General features: G+C 43.9%; 1 protein-coding gene across 2 annotated transcripts in view; it reads right to left on the bottom strand.

Moving 5' to 3' along the window:
- TVP23A (trans-golgi network vesicle protein 23 homolog A) overlaps positions 1–21792 on the bottom strand; it is a 30523-nt gene extending 8731 nt beyond the window's left edge. Inside the window, exons 1-4 of one of the 2 annotated variants that reach the window (XM_074965464.1) lie at positions 21672–21792; positions 17947–18026; positions 6593–6737; positions 3331–3420 (exon numbers count right to left, since the gene is read on the bottom strand). In XM_074965464.1, the coding sequence (XP_074821565.1) occupies positions 3331–3420; positions 6593–6737; positions 17947–18026; positions 21672–21680 (324 nt within the window). In that variant the 5' untranslated portion in view covers positions 21681–21792. Of the gene's footprint in view, positions 1–3330; positions 3421–6592; positions 6738–17946; positions 18027–21608 lie in introns of both variants that reach the window. The other variant, XM_074965465.1, reaches the window with a different exon arrangement.
- Positions 21793–23735: the final 1943 nt, after the last annotated feature.

The following is a 23735-nucleotide window of genomic DNA, read 5'->3' as shown; positions in this document are numbered from 1 at the left end:
CCCCAGCCCGGTGCAAGTGAGTGAGGGTGGGGGAGAGCAAGCAATGGAGGGAGGTGGGGGGGCTTCGGGGAAGGGGCGGGGTAGATCCTGGGTTGCCCTTAAATTCAAAAAGTGATCTTGTGCATAAAAAGGTTGGAGACCACTGGTCTACTCTAGACATACCATATGCTGTGTAAAATGCTCCATTGCAAATGAGCAATGACATAACTATCTGGAAAGCCATCTAGAATAAATTGGCATCCTATATGTTTAAGCTTGCAACATTCTACAATTTAGAAATCATGAAATGCAAGCCACGTCTTCTATTATTAAATTGTGTATAACAATGACAGATTTCACTTTATTTGCACAACTTACTATTAAATGTTTGATACATTTTACAGTGAAGGTCCTGCCTAGCACCACACAGACTTCATTCTCTGTTAAATATGAAGGGAATCCTTCAAGATTACTGTTTAACTTGGTAACGCAGAGCCATGTCTGAGCTGACTCCTGAAGAGGTAACTCAGACACTACCGCTAGTTAAAGTACTAATTTGACTTTAACATGTTCTCGTATGCACAAACAGGATTGTTTTCAATCTACAAAAATGCTGAGTTGTCTTGAGTGAAAGTGGAAACATCCAGAATGTATGAAGAGCTAGAGTGAAGCACAAAAAGGGAGGCAATGGTTTAACTAGAGCAAGCCTTCCACTATTTGCAAAGTAAAGATTCAATGCATAGGTCTTGTAAACAAAGAGTGTGGCTTTTTTATAGAACTTAAATCCAGTATGGTCAGAAAAGTTATAGCATCCAAGTTGGAAACACTGATGAATCTTTACCCCAGGAGCTTGCTAGGAAAATTTATAGCATGTCCTCAGCATATTCCCACTCTGGGGATACACCAGTGGGTGCAGCAGACTGGAACCTTCTCATAGCAGTCTCAGTTAGAACACTCATGCATTCCTTGGCATTCCAGAATGTTTGAAGGCGAGCCTATTGTAAAGGGGGCAGGGTGCCCTCTACCACTTCAGTTTCTTCCAACAGGGCAGTAACCTGACATGAATCTCTCTGGATCCATCACACCCAAATCATTCTCTTAAAAAAAATGCAGTGCCTTAGCTTAGTATAGTGTTAAACTTAGTTTTTTATTCTTTGTTCTTAGTTGAGACTTCAATTCCAGTTCCATGGCAGATCTGAAAACTAAGAGATGTGACTTCATAAGGTGTGCTTTTGTCCAGCACTGTTCCTGGAATATGATGCCTATCGTAGAGCATTTATACTTGGCCTGCAGAGAGGGTCACTCTCCAAAACTACACAAGGGGCACCAGAAGAGGCTGCAAACCTTATTGCTTCAAGCAGCTCTGACTGCAAAACCTCCTGGATCATACTCATCCAAAGGGTCCTGCATCTAAGGTGAAAAGGCCAGTGTCAGCTTCTGACACCTTGGAGAGTGAGAAGATGAAAAATACTATACATAAGGTTCTGATCTCTGCCCCAGGGCAGATCACCTGATCTAAACTTTAAGTGCTCAGACAGTCGATGCTGAACTCTGAAAAATCTTGATATTGGTGTACTTTGGTTCCGAGAAACACAGTGCAAGACAAGGCAACTCCTGTTAGCAGAGCCAAATCCTATTCAGGAGACTCCTCCAATCTCTCGGATCTGGATCAAAACATCGGTTTCTAAATCAAAGACTAAGGTTTCAGGTCAGGGTAAATCCCTGCCTAAGAGTCATCCCCAGTTCTGAAGATCACTTCAGGTCTGAAGATTATTCCAGAGCTGGCAGTTGTTTCTACGCTGTCCATCCGCACCGCAAAAACCTTTACTATGGAAGCCCAAATGCCTCTAAGGTTGGAATAAGAGGAAGGCTCCTGCTAGTTATTCTCAGATCTGTCCACGAGAGAAGAGAAGGTTGGATGAGTTGTTGCAGATATCCCCAGACACTTCTTCCCCCCCGCCACATCAAAACAGCTAAACACTACCACTGGCACCACTTAAGTCTGTTCTTGAATAATTGCTTCAATTAAAGCTTTCAGGTCTTTCTATAGCCTCAAAACTTCACGTAGCAGCTAAAGCTACCCATCAGGCCTAGAAAGATAATTATGAAGAGACTTGCCCAATTGTATCCACCAGTACCAGCATGGGATCCCAATTTAGTCTTTATGCAGCTAATGAAGCCTCCCTGTCAACCTACAGCAGCCTGTTCTCTGTTCCTTCTATATATTAAAATGGCTTTCACAGTAGCCAGATCAGCAGCTAGGCAAATGAATGAACTACGTGCTCTTTCTGGCTGATCTTCCATTCACTCTTTCTCACAAGAATAAGATGATGCTCTGTTCTAATCCTAGATTCATACCCAAGGTGGTATCCAACTTTCACATTTGTCAAACTGAGGAAAGCATCCATTCTATCTCTTGTTGGAGATAGGTTACATACTACTTCCATAACATGCCTTAGCCATGTTCCAATTGCATTTCTGTAAGGCTGCTACTTGGAGCTCTATACATACATTTACAAAACACTGCTATCTGGCCTTGGCTTCAGTTAGCACTCTAAGTCCCACCTTCCCACTTATAAGATAGTTTGGCAAGCAGTACTCCATAAATGGAATAGTAACCTTCATTTCTTTGAGTATCCTCTTACTTACCTGTCCTTTGAGATGGATACTCCCCACCCACTTTCTCCTCTTCCTTGGAATCTTAATAGAATCTTGAGTCTGAGGAAGTGGTGAAAGGAACTGAAGTAGCAAAAGGTACCATATGCCTTTTTATAACCTTGCCCTCGTATATTCAGGAATGCAAGGGGAAGAGGTAGGAGGGATACTTGAGCACTGCTATGAAAAGATTCCACTGTCTGAGCTTCACCCAGGAATGTTAATATGCAGAGTCCATCTCAAAGAACTCTGGTTATAGATAGGTAACCTTCATTTCCAGCACAGTTCTTGAGTTTAAGTACAGAACTGCCATCAGTAACAGGAGTGGGCAAATAGCTATCACATGATGTTCTCTCTCCAGGAAATAGAAATTGTAAATCTACAAGCAATAAGATTATATAAATTATGTCATAAAACCAGGTCCTGTTGTTGTCACCAAGGTCAAAGTGTTGAAACTGTAGCACAACAAAAGTTTAGTGCTATGAAAAAACCCTCAAATGTGCTCTCAATTCCTTTAATATTGCTCTGTAAATTTACCCCAAGAGCTGTAAAATCTGGATAAAAATATCCTTTACACAACATTAAAATTCCAGAATTAACTACACGTAATAGTGTATCATCGCTACTTATCAGCTGTTTATCATTATACATTGTAACATGGATAATGTTTTACTATAGTTCTTACTTTAAAAGTACCTTTTTTGCTTCAAAAACCCAGTGGCTTTTTCCATCTTCATCAATCTGGTTCCACCAACGTAAGCCAACTAAGAGTCTTCCAGTTACATTCTAGAGACATAGTCAGTCAGTTATTTCCATAAATCAACTAGGTAATTTTTTTTTAAATTCACAAACATGACTCTGAAAGACTAGATCCTTTCTGTCAACTGTTAAAGTTTTGAGAGTTATGCCAAATTTTTTAGGGGTATGTGGTGACAGCTCAATGAACTATAGAGCCTTATAATATGGTTCTAATATAAGCATTAATGCAATGCAATTTTATTTCAGTGGAAAAATGTTTCTCCCAAGTCAATTACAAGAGGAGTTATTCAGCTAGTTACGTTCATCTGGGGCACACCCAGTCACATTGTGAATGTGAGGGGGAAAATCCAAAAGGATATGGAACAGACAGGAAACAGGAACATTCATTATAAACAAGCAAGTAACAAAGATTCACAAACAAGTTAGGCTCTAATTTTTACATATGAATCATTACTGTGCAAATGTTTCATTATATCAACATGCATCTATAAACTAACATACCAGTCCTTGTTCCATTTCTCTCCTTTTTCCCTTCATTCTAAGACTATCTTTGAATGCGAGGTTAACATATATATTCAATTGCCCATTTTAATGCATCCAAAGGCCCTCCCCAAAATCAAAATATAATCTAAATTTAGTATAATACAGGAACAATGTTTATTCAGTAACTTTTGAAGTAAAATGGAAAGCCACATATGTAGGTAGGGACATCCACAGGCTTTATAGCTCAAGTAACTTTTTCTCACTTCTAGGCTTCTTTTCTTGCCCAGACCAAAAAAAAAAAAAAAAAAATCCTAGACTTAACATATAGATCAATTTTTATCTCTTTGACCAAAAATTTAAATACATTGGTTTTTTTTTTTAAAGTAGTCCAAAGCTTTCAAAGACATCATGACCAGGCAGAAAAAGATTAAAAGTTTGTTTTTGCCAGTTTGTCTTCATTTTAAAATTGCTTTTCAAATAACTAGTGAGTAGTGACAGATTTTCCCGTCACTATTACTAGACTTTTCTACAAGATGGGGTCAAATTCAGAAGGCCCATCACATTAGTGGCAATATTGCTGTCTTGTGCAGTTCAAACTGTAGGATCAGGACTTCAGTGATCCTTGGTATCTATGCAGAGCCCCACTGGTTTCTGTGGGGGTTCCATGCAGGCACAAGAGTCTACCCACACAGATTTGATTGTAAAATCAGTGCCTTAGTCCTTCTCTCTGATCCTTTGCATTTTCTCCATTATTAACTGGTTTAGAACTGCATTAAAGCTATGGGGTTATATTCTGAAGTTATTACAAATTTATGGTATCTCTTTAAACTTTCAGGGTGCCTAGACTCCAGGCTTTTAAAAAATGTATAAATGAAAAATTATGTTAATGATTTTTCCCCCTCCTACATCAACAGCTTCTCAATTTCAAAGGCCCTGGTATTATAGCTATCATCCTTTTTGGAGCTCATCAATGAATTCTGCTCTTTAAATTGAATGTAAAGATCAATTTTTCCAGATGACTGGAAAAAGGCTAATGTAGTGCCAATCTTTAAAAAAGGGAAGAAGGAGGATCCTGGGAACTACAGGCCAGTCAGCCTCACCTCAGTCCCCGGAAAAATCATGGAGCAGGTCCTCAAGGAATCAATCCTGAAGCACTTACACGAGAGGAAAGTGATCAGGAACAGTCAGCATGGATTCACCAAGGGAAGGTCATGCCTGACTAATCTAATCGCTTTCTATGATGAGATTACTGATTCTGTGGATGAAGGGAAAGCAGTGGATGTATTGTTTCTTGACTTTAGCAAAGCTTTTGACACGGTCTACCACAGTATTCTTGTCAGCAAGTTAAAGAAGTATGGGCTGGATGAATGTACTATAAGGTGGGTAGAAAGTTGGCTAGATTGTCGGGCTCAACGGGTAGTGATCAATGGCTCCATGTCTAGTTGGCAGCCGGTGTCAAGTGGAGTGCCCCAGGGGTCGGTCCTGGGGCCGGTTTTGTTCAATATCTTCATAAACGATCTGGAGGATGGTGTGGATTGCACTCTCAGCAAATTTGCGGACGATACTAAACTGGGAGGAGTGGTAGATACGTTGGAGGGCAGAGATAGGATACAGAGGGACCTAGACAAATTGGAGGATTGGGCCAAAAGAAACCTGATGAGGTTCAATAAGGATAAGTGCAGGGTCCTGCACTTAGGACGGAAGAACCCAATGCACAGCTACAGACTAGGGACCGAATGGCTAGGCAGCAGTTCTGCGGAAAAGGACCTAGGGGTTACAGTGGACGAGAAGCTGGATATGAGTCAGCAGTGTGCCCTTGTTGCCAAGAAGGCCAATGGCATTTTGGGATGTATAAGTAGGGGCATAGCGAGCAGATCGAGGGACGTGATCGTTCCCCTCTATTCGACATTGGTGAGGCCTCATCTGGAGTACTGTGTCCAGTTTGGGGCCCCACACTACAAGAAGGATGTGGATAAATTGGAGAGAGTCCAGCGAAGGGCAACAAAAATGATTAGGGGTCTGGAACACATGACTTATGAGGAGAGGCTGAGGGAACTGGGATTGTTTAGTCTGCAGAAGAGAAGAATGAGGGGGGATTTGATAGCTGCTTTCAACTACCTGAGAGGTGGTTCCAAAGAGGATGGTTCTAGACTATTCTCAGTGGTAGAAGATGACAGGACAAGGAGTAATGGTCTCAAGTTGCAGTGGGGGAGGTTTAGGTTGGATATTAGGAAAAACTTTTTCACTAGGAGGGTGGTGAAACACTGGAATGCGTTACCTAGGGAGGTGGTAGAATCTCCTTCCTTAGAAGTTTTTAAGGTCAGGCTTGACAAAGCCCTGGCTGGGATGATTTAATTGGGGATTGGTCCTGCTTTGAGCAGGGGGTTGGACTAGATGACCTCCTGAGGTCCCTTCCAACCCTGATATTCTATGATTCTATGATCACTAAGGCATAGAATGCTACCTTACCTGATTCCAAAGGCAAAGTATAAACAAGACTACCATAGGTGAGGTAACTTTCTTAATATTTGTACTAAAACATGTAAATGCTGCTTCCATCTACTTAAAACAAAGCTGTTCAGCAAGTTTAATAAAGGAAGAGCAGTACAGGATTATCTGACACTTATTTTTCACTGTATTTGTCATTAAGAAAAATCAAAATCAAGAAATAAACAGACTATTTCTAAACTTCATTATTCGTTCAGAATGTTCTTACCTTAACCGACCAAAAGTCAAAGGACAGAAGGAGAAGAATAATGACAAAACAGGCAACAAAACTTTTGCTGAACCAGTCACAGAGCAAGTAGGTAACAATAGCGCTCACTCGGAAAAACAGGTGAAAAAAAGTAGCCAGGGGATGCCTAGAAAAACAATCCAGAACACTTACTAACTTAAGAGACAAAACATATTACAATATTTACCAATGTTGCAATTTAATGTTCATGAAATGCTATTGAAAAACATGTGATATTTACTTAAATGCATGTGATAGGATGTAGATCCCTTATTCAACAAACCAATCATAATTTTCCCACTAGCTAAGTTTCAGCATAAGACTAAAAGGAAGACTGTGCTGCCTATTACCTATAAACATTCCTTCTTCCCCCAATTTAGAACAAAAAAAATCTAGTTTCTTTATCATTTGTTGTAGGCAGTCCCCTGGCATATTGGTGAGAACAGGGGCACACAGAATCCTGGGAGGGACTAGGGAGACCTTGGTATGGGAAAGAGGGTGCACTTAGCCCCTGGCGGAAGAGGGAGAATGCGGGACCCTGGTACAGGTGGCGGGGTTAATCGGGGACTGAACCCCTGGTGGCGGGGGAGTTTGGAGGACCTGGGAAAGAGGGTTGTACACAGAGACCCAGGAGGGGGGTGGGGGGGAAGGGCACACAAAATCCCTGCTGCGGTGGAGGATGGAGATACATAGCCCCTGGCATGGGGGGGAAGGTGGAAATGGGGGTGGCAGGGAAGAGTTTCAGGGGAACCCTGAAACAGAAGGGGATAGGAGTGTGGCACAGAAGGAGCTTGTGGGAGAGAATGGAGGAATGCAAGGAGCCCCTGGTGTATACAATAAGCTTGGCCTCTACAAGCTATGAAGTGTGTGACCTTGAGCCCAATTTACAGTTCCAATGGTTAGTTGGACCTGTTCAGCTGATATAAGCAAAAACCCAGCCACTTAAACTAATCTTGTCCCTTTGGAAAGAAGGTGAAATTGTATCTGTCCTGTTCAGCACGAATGCTGTTTTATTGAGGAATGTTTTATCTTGCTTACTCAACAGCTTCCATCTGCAAGGTAGCAGACTAATATTTAATTAGCACATATACTGATTTCAGTGTTAGCTTGCCAATTAATTTTGAAGGCATTTCCATTTTAGGACTTCACCTATCACCACCCTGTGCCAGAAAAACACAATTCACCTTCTGAATAAGGCAGCTAATTTGTTACAGTTAATCAATAATTAGTCCAATTTCCCATTTTAATAATTATTGCTATTATGCAAGGTATAGCAAAAATACTGTATAGCAGTGGTTCTCAAAACTTTTGTACTGGTGACTCTTTTCATATAGCAAGCCTCTGAGTGTGACCCCCGCCCCTTATAAATTATATATATTATAATTTTATATATAATAATACAATTATAAATGCTGGAGGCAAAGCAGGGTTTGGGGTGGAAGCTAATAGTTCATGACGCCCCCCCCATGTCATAACCTCCCAACCCCCAGCTTGAGAACCCCTCCTGTATATCTTTACTGATCCTCTAAATAAAGTTATTTTTTTAAATGAATAAGAAATAGCCAACACTTAAATTTGACATGTAGCAGGAAGGGTGAGCAGTAGATCCAGTGGTGGATCTCCAACATAAAATTCACAATGTTGCCTGCATATAAAATGTTGAAATTGTCCCTATAAAGGTGCCATTAATTAGTATAACCAAGTATTTACAAAACGTAAGCAGCAAGACACAGTAATATTAACAGATCAAAATACCTGGCTGGGTGATTTGATATTATCCAGAGGTGAAGATGAACTTATGAAATAAGTCCTGTCCAAAATGATTACTTCCAGAAATGAGCTGATATACTAGAAGTCTTGTAGATGTTAACATTTAAATGAATTAACTCTGACTAAAGTAAAAGATTGCAAAAAAGTAAGTGTAAAGCCTTAATGCAATAGTTTTCATTGAGTTCCAAATGTGATGTTTAAGTTTTAGTTAGGAGTGGGCAAGGATACATTTTTGTAGATAGTAGTATTTTCAAAAGTATATAATTAACATATGTTTATGCCAGAGAGTTACACTCAAATGGCACTATGGTGTGCCATGTTAATTTCCATATCAAATCATTTGACATTTTTTCCCCTATCAGCCCAGCAAACTTGCCATGGAATCTGAAAACTAAGCTTTTCTGGCTCATTAATCCGCACCAGTCAAAGTTCCTGCAGTCAAGACTTAGTTAAGAATTGTTTATGATGTGCTAGCCAGAATAGAATACTTCATTCCTCCAGAACCAACTGGCAATGCAGTGTTCACAGAAGAGAGAAACTCACTTTATTAAAAAAGCAAGAACGACACTGGGAACAAATCCAGGTAAACAGATGAGTTGATATTTAATCACTCTTCTGTTTGTACCCACACTAACCTCAAACTTTCCAAAAACCATCTTCTAGTTTACAACTAAGCACACGAAATTTTAGATTAAAGCTTTCCCCCCCCCCCCCTTCCTCTGAGCAGCTTCTGTGTAAAGACAGGATTACATTGGAAATTGTCAAAACTGGGAGTACTGAATTGCTATTGCAGATCTGTAACGTGTGTCAACTTCACTCCAGTAGGAATAATGAGGAATGTACGTTTCACACTTTCTGATTTTAACAGCAATTCAATATGGGGAAATGTAGGGCGTTTGAGCTATACAGTCATTGCCAGGATGTCTGGGAAGACCTGTGACATTAATTAAATGGCCCAAAAAGGCAAGTGACTGTTACTCTGCTGTGGTAAGTAGCAAGGAGAGCCTCACATAAAAGGTGCATTGTGCTGATAAAGATTAGTGATGGAGCAAAACCAGGCAGACAAGTGGTGGGTAACGGCTGCCAGAATAGACCAGTCGCTGGAATGTATTAGCTGTACTAATGTTGAGGGACATTAGGGTGTTAATAGTGCTACCAGGACTTAGAGATGTTCTGATCCCAGACTTGGATAGGTGTTCACTGGAAGAAGCATCCTTCGAAGCAGCAGAGATGACCACGGCTGGAGATGGGACAAGGAGGGACAGGGCTCTGAGATGACACCAAACATTCTCTCTCAGGTGCTTGGCTGGCTGGTTCTTGCTCACATGCTCATGGTCTAACTGATCCTCCTATGTGGGACTGGGAACGAATTTTCCTGCAGGTCAGACTGGCAGTGACCTTGGGGGATTTTTGCCTTCTTTTGCAGCTGTGGGTGCGGATTACTTGCCAGGATTAGCTAGGTATATCTCACAATCATTCTCCTGCCACTGTGGAGACAATGATGCACTTAGGTTCCTCCAGTTCTCTGCCTGTGGCACATAGTAGTCTAGTCTTCCGTGGGCTGTAATACTTTGATCTAATTCCAGTTGTTGAGTTTTGTGTGCGGGTGCTGAGTCGTGTTGGTAGCTAACATTACATTAGCAGACTAGATCTGATGGTCCCTTCTGGCCTTAAACTCCATGACTCTATATTGAATATACTATTTGTACTGAAAATTCTGGGTCTGGCTTTGGACTAAGGATTTCTACACCATACTCAAAAACTGTTTATGGGAGGCTGATTAGTGTTAATCTAACAAAGGCACCCCTCAAGGAAATGAAACATAAAACTGGGTAAGGCTCTTCAGGTGGCAGTTACTTATTACAAACAAACTAAGTGTTCTTCCTCTTCCAGGGCCAAGCAAAGCAAATCCCTTCAAATGTGGATATATACAAAAAGGGACAAGTATTTAGGCTTCCCTTAGCCTTAGACAGTGCTGTGGTTTGCTTCACTTCCCCAAGCCATTCTCTGTTCCCTTTTAGAAGGGGAGTCACTGATTCTCCATAGCTCAAACAACTGTAGTCCCTTCTAGATTCCTGCAAAGGTCTCAGCAAGCAGCTTTAAGCAACTTTTAAAGAAGCAAGTTAATCGTTGCCTCACTTCCCAGGAGTATAGGTCCCATTACAATTGTTAAAATTAGGAATGTATTTTATTTTTCCACCATATACTGCCATTTGCAGGAGTTTTGGCAAGAAGGCAGTGGATGTTGAGGAGGAAGTGATGCCATGAAATGCTGTCTCCCTACAGATTATGAGACATGCTCTACAGCTTTATGACTTCTTCGCAAATTAATGTGTCCTGTCTCTCTCTTTTTTTTATATATTGGGTGGTTTTCTATATACAACACCTACACTTGGTTTCCTCTTTGTGGGAAGTTCAGAATGTAAAACACAAAGATAAGTGGCATAATTAGTTGAAAGGGCAGTTAGGTTTATTTTTCACCATGGAAGCCTGTGGCTAAAAAAACAGGAAGGTAGGATTACGATAAACGAAAACAAACTGTATATTTGGCTGAGTGATAGCCTTCTGCTTTTTCTGAACGTCCCACCATGGTAACCCTGTCAATCTTGTATTGCCATATCAGACAACGCTGAGCAAAAGTGTAATATTTTATTCAATGACTTCAGCATATTCTTCACTAGCTTATGACTTTGACACCTTTTTCTACTTGGGAAACAGTGACTGAAGTGTGTTTACCCATCTTAGTAGATATATAAGTCATGCTGATAGCAAATACTATTGACTAAGTAGTTGGCCTGTAGCACATGGACCACCTTACAAGGATTTAGTCAGTCAAGAACTTACTCACAGAGCTAGGGTTCCAGGCTCTTCTTCTTTGTGAATGTGTGCATATGTATGTATATTATAACTTGCACCCCATTGTTTAAAATAACCTCTCAGAAGCTTAAAGAATTCCACATTATTGTATTTCAGTGTAGTCCATTTCTGTTTATGCCAAAGGATCTTTAAATTAATCTGGTACAGTAATTTACTTCCTCATTTATGCACCAGAAAAAAAAAAAAAAAACTCTGGGAATAGATTTGTTGACTTGTTCACTCTTCTGCTTCAGAGCTGCAATTGACAGTTTCTAGTTCCTCCTATCTAAATAAGATTTTTAACAGAATATTCCCAAGCAGAAAAGTGTTATAAAGCAGGTAAAACATTAAGCCAGAACTCCTGTGTCCCTTTTGAACAAAGTGAAATATATACCTTTTGAAATCCATTCACAGGTAAATGGTATTTATCTATACTTAATTCAATATCATTTCTGCAATGGGAAACAGCCCTTCCTAAATTCCCTCTAGACATACAAGGACAGTCAGAAGAGGTCAATGTAATTAGTAAACAAAAAAGCCAATTCATATTAATATGCAGTTCAAAGAAACAGCATCATGATTTTTCTAAGGTGATTGCTAGAGTTTGGTATTAGAGGCAGAGAACTAAGTGAGATAGGATGGTTCAGGAGACATTTAAAATGTAATGACCCTTTAGCTCTAGTTCACGCATTCAAAGCCAGTACCAGGCAAAAGTAACCAAAACTTACCATCTCACGCTCTGATCCTGCATTTGTATGGCATACACTGGGCTCCACACGGGCACTAGTCTGCCAGTGAACTACACACTGCAGAATCGGGGACTTATAGCTGAATGATTGATTATAAATTAATTTGGCAATTTCAGTTCAATTCTCAGTGGACAATGGCCATCAAAGAAGGCAGTCTTAGAGCCTGTCTACACTGATTTTTCTACCATTTTACTAAAATGGTAGAAAGATCAATTTAGTTACATTTGGTGCATTTCCCTAGTGTGGACATAGTTATACTGATATAAAGGCGTTTATTGAATTAGCTTTACTGAAAAATTATATACTTATGTTTTACACCTTCATACGGTTTAATTGCATCCATACTAGGCAACTGTACCAATGTAGTTAAATAGGTGTAAAAAGTGAATATAGACAACCCCTTAGTAAATAGTAAGCAGGGATACTTAATTCTCAGGCTCTTGTGATGGGTATTTACTTTTTTTATTTAAGGCAGGGCTCAAAAGGGTTTTGGTGGTTTGTTTTTTTACTTATTTAGAAATTCAGATCCAGTCTTCCAAGAAAAACAGGAAAGACTGCAGTCAAATGAAAAACTAAACTAAAAGTAGGTTGACACCTATGTAGGAAATGAAATCAGATTGAAAAGGGAAATATTTTCTCTTCAGAATGTTAAATTTTCTCTTGTTAAATATCGAATTCAAATACCTTGAAGTTGAAAGCTCTTGTTAAGGATTAACAGAACTACCCCTTAATTTAATGGCTACCGAATGTTCTTGGTCCTCTAATGAAGAACTACAGGAAAACAAGACAGACCTCAGATTCCTTTTATTTCTAAGATGAAACAAGCAGAAAATAACCTCAAATCAAAGGCATTCTTTACAAAGAAGCAAAATTTTCCTTTGCAGGTCACTTCAGAGATGGTATCGTGAGACTAGAATGCATTGATTGGATGGCATGGGGAAACTTACATTGCCTGCTGCTGTATTTGATTTATGAATAAAAGACTTCATTTTCAGAAAATGATTATATAGCATCATTGCTATGTGTTGTTAGGTTTGCATTGCTCTTTGCAGACAATACATTTCCTAGCTCAAATAGCTTACAGTCTAAGGCCCCAATCCTGTGTTTCGGTCTAGGCAGGCAGACCCTTGTATCTACACAGAGCCCCACTGATGGTGATCTGCTCACATAGATCAGAGCATAAGATTGGGACATAAATTTAAAACCTGACATGACAAATGTGGGAGTAAATAGAAAGGAGGATAAAATCATGGAGTTGCTTTGGTTTACACACGATTGTTCTGTTTGTTTTGAGTAATTCTGTTTCCAAACTGAAGTTGTGTAATTCATGCACATCTCTCTGGCATCTGGAATTGGGATGTGGCCGGAGGCGAAATGTAAGTGAGCACAAGAGAATATAGAGGAGAAAACCAGGAGTAAATGTGAAGAGGAGAAGGAACTAGTAAGGGGAAGTAGTTACCTCCATCAACACTGGGAAAAATGTGGGTGCAATGGTGAGACAAGACAGATAAATTTTTTGTCTATTTGGTGTAGCTCCTATGCTATGTGCTTTTTGAACAAAGAAGTCCCTGCACAGTCCCTGCCTGAGGAGTTCATTCTAGGACTAGACAAACAGAAATTGGGGGAGAAGGGTATAACCTATAAGCAGTGGTCAAAAGACATGATTGAATAAATCATGCAAAATGAGGTTTATTTATCAAATTGAAATGGAGACAATGTTAAGTAGAATTAGTGTGTCTGTAAAGAGTCTAAATTGAGATTAACAGTAAAAAAAAAAAAGCTACAGATGTTTAAAGGAGGAAGTGAAATCATTTAATTAAAAACAATGTCAAGGTTGAAAGGCTCAAATCTTGCTCTATTTTTATTTGCCCCTAGTCTTAGAATTGTACAGGAAACCTAACAGACTAATCTACTCCCCTGCCCCTATTCTTTAAATAAAGGAGCTGTTCTATTAAGGAACATTTTGTAAGCATTTAAAGCACTTGTGAGCAACTCACCTTGCTTTAAATGGAGTTAAATAATTTGTTCCCATGAAAATTTCATTTTAAGCTTTCAAGGGATTATTATTTTAAAACCTCTGGAATAAGTAATGATAGACTAGAAAATACAATCTAAGAGCCAATTCTTCTAGATTTTCTTTTATGGTGGGATCCCAACCAACACCCATTTTGAAGCCAGTAGAAGTTGTTCCACTCATTTCAATATGCATTGGATCTGGACTCTACTTCTTTATTTATACATATGATGTGTTTAATCTATTGTTAATCAATTTGCCACAGTTGTTTGTAAGAATATTTTGAGAAAAATACCTTCCTAAAACTTTGCAACATTCAGAGTGGCCATTTACTCATCCTACAAATGCACTTTTTAATGTTAATTATAGCAAAGTCTTGCACAATTGATCTTGTCTGTAGTGGCTAGGCTGCTACCTTTTTTTTTTTTTTTTTAATTGAATAAATTCAGTCCGTTCCATCAAGGTAAGAGCAGGCAAAGCTGATTTTGTGTCTGGTACATTTTCATCAGAAAAAAAAAAAACGCTGGAGTGAGTAGTAAATGTGGTGTAGCAAAAATATCTCAAAAATGAAAGTATCCTTTTGGGCAGTTGTGAGGTATCGTCAAAGTAATTATCTTTTGCCTGTTAATGAAAATCTCAGGATTATATGAAAAGAGTTTTTCCTCAGTCTCCACTCAGCTATCTCATATCTACTGCTGAGGTACTCTGCAGCTGTGCACCCAGCAGAGGAAGCACATGCTAACCATTGGACTATTCCTAGAGCTGTGGTGGTATCTGATGCCATCAAGTAAGCAAACTTGAGCTACCATGACTTGCTCATCTGAGAAAAAGAGAAATTGCTAAACAGAAAAGCAAAAACAAAAAACAAAGCAAACTAACACTTTCCCTGTCCACTAGTCTGCCCTTTCAATTCTCTCCCTTAAAAACTAAAATGTGACCTGTTTAACACTCCACATTTAGTTTTTGAAAGTAGTTGCTGGACTATAAATGAAATGACCATAAGGTGGGTGCACAACTGGATGAAAGACCATATTCGAAGAGTAATCATCAATGGTTCTCTGTCAAACCAGAAGGGTATATCTAGTGGAGTCCTGCAGAGGTCAGTCCTGGATCCAGTACTACTCAATATTTTCATTAATGATTGGATAATGGAGTGGAGAGTATGCCTATACATTACAAATGAGTATGCTTATTTTAACAAATGAACCCAACTGGGAGGGGTTGTAAGCGCTTGGGAAGAGAGGATTCGCATTCAAAATGACCTTGACAAACTGGAGAATTAGTCTGAATTCAACAAAATGAATTTCAATAAAGACAAGTGCAAAGTACTTCATTTAGGAAGGAAAAATCAAATGCACAGCTAGAAAATGGGGAATAACTAGTTAGGTGGTAGTCTTGCTGAAACTGCTCTGAGGGTTATACTGGATCACTAATTGAATATGAAGCAACAATGTGATACAGCTGCAAAAAAGGCTAATATTCTGGGATTTATTAACAGCAGTGTCGTATGTCAGACATGAGAGATAACTGCCCCGCTCTACTCGGCATTAGTGAGGCCTCAGTTGTGTTCCATTCTGGTCAACAATCTTGAGGAAAGATGTGAACAAACTGGACTTCAGAGGAGAGCCACAAAAATGATAAAAGGTTTAGAAAACCTGTGAGCAAAGGTTAAAAAAATGGGTATGTTTCATCTTGAGGAAAGAAAAGACTGAGAGGGATCCTGATAACATTCCTCAAACATGTTAAGGGCTGTTATAAAAAGGATGGTGCTCATCTGTTCTCCATATCCACTGAAGGTAGGACAAGAAGTAGAGGGCTTAATCTGCAGCAAGGGAGATTTAGGTTAGAGATTAGGAAAAACTTTCTAACTATAAGAAACTCTGGCATACTCTTCCAAGGGAAGTTGTGGAATCACCATCATTGGAGGTTTTAAAAACAGGGTTGGTCTAGGTTTATTGCAGTGGTTCTCGACCCGCGGCCTAATCAGCACATGGCTGTGGCCCATGTGACAGCCTCCGGGCCACACAAATAGTATATATATTGTGTGGATGCGGCCCACATAACACACAGAAAGCTGCATTGCAGCTCACAATGGTAAATAGATTGAAAACCACTGGATTGGGTCCTGCCCCATGGCAGTATGCTGGACTTGATGACTTCTCAAGATCCCTTCCAGCCCTACATTTCTAAACTACTGGGGATAGGACAGTTAACTTTGGGGGTATAAGGGAAAGAAAGAAAGAATCTAAAGAGATAGCAAAGAGGAGAGAGAAAGCCTAAGAAAGTGATTAGGTTATGTCTACACTAGCACTTTTGTCGGCATAACTTATGTCACTCAGGGATGTGGGGAAAAAACAGCCCTCTGAATGACATAAGTTTCACCAACACAAGCGCCAGTGTGGACAGCGCTATGTCAGCAGGCAACACTCTCCCACCAACATAGCTACCATGATTGTTGGGGGTGGTTTAATTATGCCAGCAGGAGAGCTCACGCCCGTTGGGACAGAGTGGCTACAAAGGAAATCTTACAGCGGCACAGCTGCATCGGTACAGCTGTGCCGCTGTAAGGTCTCTAGTATAGACATAGCCTTAGTACAGTGGCTACTCTTGCATTCTTCTGGGACACCAATGCCCTTCAGTATTTAAAGGTACTCTATTTCATGGCCCAGCAATGCCTGATACACCATCAGTGAACCAGAAATGCACAGGCTACTATGGATTATTGTTTGTATAAGCACCATTTTGAGTTCAAACTACATGAAGCAGAGATAAAGGGGAAGTTAAATCAAGGAGGAGGCTTGCATACCATTCTGATACTCTGAATCACAACAAACTGAAGTTTGACTAGATCCTTGATGTTTTCCATCCTCTTTCCTTTACACAAAAATAAGCTTCCATGGGAATGGCTTAAGGAATCACATTTCTGTAATTTAAAACAGAATTTTTTGCAAATGAGACGGATTTTTATCGCCATATTGAGAAGAGAGGTTGATCCCTGAGGAAATAATACTAAAGAAAGTAGATGAATTAGGACACATTGATCACTTTGCATCTTTCCCTAATTTCATTCTCCCATTTATGCCAATAAGCAATACCAACACCTGCTGTGTTTGTGGAAAAGAGAGGGGAAGGTAATACAAATCAAAGCACAAGGTTATCATTTCATCAGTACTGTGTATATCTCTATTCCTGTTGGCATAATAAAAACCTTGGCATTGCTCTAGGAGACTGTGAAGTCTCCTAACTAAAGTAATGAAATCTCCATATATTGTGACATCTAAATGAAGAATGGACAAAGCACTAGGATACTGTGGGAAAACAAACCTACTCTGCTCCAAAAGGATGGATCAGATAGTACTGGAAAAGACCTATTGACCTAACAGCTAAACTTACAAGAACAGGTCAAATTACATGACAAAGGAAAGTCTGGTCATCTGGTATGACAAGCTGTTCTCCCCACTAGGTGACAATTGTACTGCAAATGGCATTTTACAACTAGATGAAGAGAAGGTGCCAGTAAATGATGTCTGCCTTCCCTCAGGGCTGGAGCAGTGTCCTGAGTAGGAACCATTTGTTTTCAACAAGATCATTTCATACAAAAAAAATTTATGGAAAAAGAGAATGTTCATTTGAGCTGGATTTTTAAAGGCTAACACACTGTTCAAAGCAAAGAAAGGATGCATATTTTCTGCGTGATACATATAATTTTGAAGAGGCTTAAGAACGGGCAAAGCGATGCTTGAATCCTGACTCAAGGCATGAACAATTCCTGGGGCAGTTTGGTGAGGAGGAAAGGCAGACAGCTAGTTTTCATGCACATTGAGGAGTATCTTCCTGTTCTGCTTGTCTATCAGCATAACCAGTGGCTTTCGCAGAGATTCCTGCTTTAAGATATGGCATTTAAGGGAATAATAATGTAATTTACACTAAATTTCTAAAGTACTTACCTGATTTTTGATTTCCTTAATGCCAATTCCTCTTCATTCCCAAAGTCAAGAGACACATCCTCAGTGTCATCCACTAACGGCTGGAGAGAGAAACCCCCCAACATCCAGACATCAATGGAGAAAGAGACAAGTCCTCACTGACACTCCAATTCCCCGTAGCCTACCACCCCCTTCCCTCTGCCCCCGCAACACCCCCAGCCTACCACCCCCTTCCCTCTGCCCCCGCAACACCCCCAGCCTACCACCCCCTTCCCTCTGCCCCCGCAACACCCCAATTCCCCCAGCCTACCACCCCCTTCCCTCTGACCCCGCAACACCCCAATTGCCCCCAGCCTACCACCCCTTCCCTCTGCCCCCGCAACACCCCAGCCTACCACCCCCTTCCCTCTGCCCCCCAACACCCCAATTCCCCCAGCCTACCATCCCCTTCCCTCTGCCCCGCAACACCCCAATTCCCCCCAGCCTACCACCCCTTCCCTCTGTCCCCGCAACACCCCAATTCCCCCCAGCCTACCACCCCTTCCCTCTGTCCCCGCAACACCCCAATTCCCCCCAGCCTACCACCCCCTTCCCTCTGCCCCCGCAACACCCCCAGCCTACCACCCCTTCCCTCTGCCCCCGCAACACCCCAATTCCCCCAGCCTACCACCCCCTTCCCTCTGCCCCCGCAACACCCCAATTCCCCCCAGCCTACACCCCCTTCCCTCTGACCCCGCAACACCCCAATTCCCCCCAGCCTACCACCCCCTTCCCTCTGCCCCCGCAACACCCCCAGCCTACCACCCCCTTCCCTCTGCCCCCGCAACACCCCAATTCCCCCAGCCTACCACCCCCTTCCCTCTACCCCCGCAACACCCCAATTCCCCCCAGCCTACACCCCCTTCCCTCTGACCCCGCAACACCCCAATTCCCCCCAGCCTACCACCCCCTTCCCTCTGACCCCGCAACACCCCAATTGCCCCCAGCCTACCACCCCTTCCCTCTACCCCCAACACCCCAATTGCCCCCAGCCTACCACCCCCTTCCCTCTGCCCCCGCAACACCCCAGCCTACCACCCCCTTCCCTCTGCCCCCGCAACACCCCAATTCCCCCAGCCTACCACCCCCTTCCCTCTGCCCCGCAGCACCCCAATTCCCCCCAGTCTACCACCCCCTTCCCTCTGCCCCCCAACACCCCAATTCCCCCAGCCTACCATCCCCTTCCCTCTGCCCCGCAACACCCCAATTCCCCCCAGCCTACCACCCCCTTCCCTCTGCCCCGCAACACCCCAATTCCCCCCAGCCTACCACCCCCTTCCCTCTGCCCCCAACACCCCAATTCCCCCCAGCCTACCACCCCTTCCCTCTGTCCCCGCAACACCCCAATTCCCCCCAGCCTACCACCCCCTTCCCTCTGCCCCCGCAACACCCCCAGCCTACCACCCCCTTCCCTCTGCCCCCGCAACACCCCAATTGCCCCCAGCCTACCACCCCTTCCCTCTGCCCCCGCAACACCCCCAGCCTACCACCCCCTTCCCTCTGCCCCCGCAACAACCCCAGCCTACCACCCCCTTCCCTCTGCCCCCGCAACAACCCCAGCCTACCACCCCCTTCCCTCTGACCCCGCAATACCCCAATTCCCCCAGCCTACCACCCCTTCCCTCTGCCCCCAACACCCCAATTCCCCCCAGCCTACCACCCCCTTCCCTCTGCCCCCAACACCCCAATTCCCCCCAGCCTACCACCCCTTCCCTCTGTCCCCGCAACACCCCAATTCCCCCCAGCCTACCACCCCCTTCCCTCTGTCCCCGCAACACCCCAATTCCCCCCAGCCTACCACCCCCTTCCCTCTGCCCCCGCAACACCCCCAGCCTACCACCCCCTTCCCTCTGCCCCCGCAACACCCCAATTGCCCCCAGCCTACCACCCCTTCCCTCTGCCCCCGCAACACCCCCAGCCTACCACCCCCTTCCCTCTGACCCCGCAATACCCCAATTCCCCCAGCCTACCACCCCTTCCCTCTGCCCCCAACACCCCAATTCCCCCCAGCCTACCACCCCCTTCCCTCTGCCCCCCAACACCCCAATTCCCCCCAGCCTATCACTCCCTTCCCTCTGCCCCCAACACCCCAATTCCCCCCAGCCTACCACCCCCTTCCCTCTGACCCCGCAACACCCCAATTCCCCCCAGCCTACCACCCCTTCCCTCTGCCCCCAACACCCCAATTCCTCCCAGCCTACCACCCCTTCCCTCTGCCCCCAACACCCCAATTCCCCCCAGCCTACCACCCCCTTCCCTCTGCCCCCCAACACCCCCAGCCTACCACCCCCTTCCCTCTGCCCCCGCAACACCCCAATTCCCCCAGCCTACCACCCCCTTCCCTCTGCCCCGCAGCACCCCAATTCCCCCCAGTCTACCACCCCCTTCCCTCTGCCCCCCAACACCCCAATTCCCCCAGCCTACCATCCCCTTCCCTCTGCCCCGCAACACCCCAATTCCCCCCAGCCTACCACCCCCTTCCCTCTGCCCCGCAACACCCCAATTCCCCCCAGCCTACCACCCCCTTCCCTCTGCCCCCAACACCCCAATTCCCCCCAGCCTACCACCCCTTCCCTCTGTCCCCGCAACACCCCAATTCCCCCCAGCCTACCACCCCCTTCCCTCTGCCCCCGCAACACCCCCAGCCTACCACCCCCTTCCCTCTGCCCCCGCAACACCCCAATTGCCCCCAGCCTACCACCCCTTCCCTCTGCCCCCGCAACACCCCCAGCCTACCACCCCCTTCCCTCTGCCCCCACAACAACCCCAGCCTACCACCCCCTTCCCTCTGCCCCCGCAACAACCCCAGCCTACCACCCCCTTCCCTCTGACCCCGCAATACCCCAATTCCCCCAGCCTACCACCCCTTCCCTCTGCCCCCAACACCCCAATTCCCCCCAGCCTACCACCCCCTTCCCTCTGCCCCCAACACCCCAATTCCCCCCAGCCTACCACCCCTTCCCTCTGTCCCCGCAACACCCCAATTCCCCCCAGCCTACCACCCCCTTCCCTCTGTCCCCGCAACACCCCAATTCCCCCCAGCCTACCACCCCCTTCCCTCTGCCCCCGCAACACCCCCAGCCTACCACCCCCTTCCCTCTGCCCCCGCAACACCCCAATTGCCCCCAGCCTACCACCCCTTCCCTCTGCCCCCGCAACACCCCCAGCCTACCACCCCCTTCCCTCTGCCCCCACAACAACCCCAGCCTACCACCCCCTTCCCTCTGACCCCGCAATACCCCAATTCCCCCAGCCTACCACCCCTTCCCTCTGCCCCCAACACCCCAATTCCCCCCAGCCTACCACCCCCTTCCCTCTGCCCCCCAACACCCCAATTCCCCCCAGCCTATCACTCCCTTCCCTCTGCCCCCAACACCCCAATTCCCCCCAGCCTACCACCCCCTTCCCTCTGACCCCGCAACACCCCAATTCCCCCCAGCCTACCACCCCTTCCCTCTGCCCCCAACACCCCAATTCCTCCCAGCCTACCACCCCTTCCCTCTGCCCCCAACACCCCAATTCCCCCCAGCCTACCACCCCCTTCCCTCTGCCCCCCAACACCCCCAGCCTACCACCCCTTCCCTCTGCCCCCAACACCTCCCCCCACCCTACCACCACTTCCCATTCACCTACTGACACCGCACCTCCACCCAGGCCCCGCTCGCCTCCCGTTGGCTGAGGCGCCAGGACTGGGCGCCAGGGCCCACCTGCTTCATCCTGCCGTCCGGGCCGAGTAGAGCCGGGTGCTCCGCGGGCCCCACGGACCTACCGGGCGGGGCGGCAGCGGACTCGGGCTCGGCCTCGCTGGCCAGGCGCGACCGGTTGCTAAGGCGCGGGGGGCGTGGGGAGAAGCGGCCGGGTGTCACAGTGAAAAGAGTCCGGCCCGAGGCGGGGGGAGAGGACCAGGCTGCTAGAGTGGGTGGGGGTGGAGGAGGGGTGTTAGTAGGGGGCCAGGCTGTTTGAGGGAACAGGAGCAGGCTGTTGGGGGGACCAGGCTGGGGTTTTCTTTTGGGGGGGGGGGGGGTTGTGAATAGGGTATCAGGCAGTTAAGCGTGGAGAGCGGGAGGGAAAGGGGACCAGGCTGTTAGAGGTGTGGGTCGGGGTCTGGACTAGTTGGTGGAGGATGTGCTGGGAAGGGTGGATGGGATTTTTGGAGGATTAGTTATATTGCAGGGGGACCGTACTGGTGGCGCACTGAACAAGGTGCTGTACAAAATCCAATCCCATAACAGAGGGACTGTCCTCGCCTGCACCACTTACCTACTTGTTTGCTTTCCATTTATCTTCAGTATTTTTTAATTAAGAAACAAAGCAACCTAATTCAGATGAGCCTCTTGCTCTCAAATTTGTTTCTGTTTGCTGTATGCCAGCAAACCCGAACCTCTTCTGCCTTTATTAAACCAAAATACAAAAAAGTTAAGTTGATTACAACAAAAAAAGTTCAAATACCTTTTTATTTTAGTGAGCTCCTTTATTCTCTCACTTTTTGTATATGTGTTTCAAGAAAAGAACCTTTGTTTGAGTCTCAGTGACAACAAACATTGGTTTTGAAAACACATCCAGTCTAGAAAGTAGCTCTTAGGTTCTGTTGCTGAAGACAAAACCCACAAGAGGGGAGTAATAATGAATAATGAAGCTTCTATATTAAAAAACCCTTGTAATCTAAGCCTGGGAGACCATTAAACTGACTTTATGACTTTTGTACTGAGTGCATTCTGTTTCTTTATTACTGGTAGCTGGCAGCTTAGAAAAATTGTATATACTATTGAATTTATATATATGTGTATATATATATATATATATATATATATACACATATATATAAATTCAATAGTATGTATACAAGTGTGTATATATATATATACACACTTGTAAGCATTGTAAAACAATGGGGGTGGGGTTAATTTGAAAATACACTTTTTCATGGCAATGATGTGATCAAAAGTGCTGTTCAGACTACTAAAATGAGATTCCCAACATACTAGGGGAAAGTACACTGTGTGTTTTTGTTTTCTGTAAATCTTGCTCTCTTTCCTCATGTGAATAATCCCATTGAAAACAATTAATTACTTGTATAATTCTATTATTGGCTAAATGCTTGTGTAACTCAAGCAGGATTTATCTGAGGGTTATTTTAATAATCACCTGCCTTTTTGTTTGATATGCTTAAGTACAGTTTATGTAGTGTAGCTCAGCTCAGCTATACTACATAATGAAAGTATGAAATGACACAGCTAAGCTACTCTTAACATTTTAGCAACTTTAATAACTTACTGTTATGAGAAAAAGATAAGGAGGGAAATGTGGCAGAAATTTAGGGGCTTTTTGAGACCAATGGGTAAAATATTTTAATTTTATAACGGTTGAATGAAGAATCAAAAAAGAGTTAATATCTACAGTATCTTAGATATGATTAATTACAGTCACCAGACAAACATGCTAAAGCATAATTTATCACTGTGCACTAAAACATCTAACTGAAATAATAACACGAAAAAATCTGGATTAAATGAAGAAATTACTAAGTAAGTACACCTCCAAAATGTTGCACAGGACCTAACTTTAATCAAGTATTAATACAGCAAGTAAATACATAATACAGTGCAAGCTTTCACCCATTGTCAACTGAATTTTGCAAATAGGCAAATAAATAAACAATTGGAAAGCAAAGATTATTAATAAGAAGATGTATTTTATTACTTTGACAATGATAGCTTGGTTTTAAAAGTTTTAACGTTATAATGTATTAATAATCTTACTGTAATACAGGG

Source organism: Natator depressus, chromosome 10 (assembly GCF_965152275.1).
Source record: "Natator depressus isolate rNatDep1 chromosome 10, rNatDep2.hap1, whole genome shotgun sequence".
Taxonomy (NCBI): Eukaryota; Metazoa; Chordata; order Testudines; family Cheloniidae; genus Natator; species Natator depressus.
Note: the sequence above shows the minus strand (reverse complement) of the source record. Positions and strands in the feature narration are given on the sequence as shown.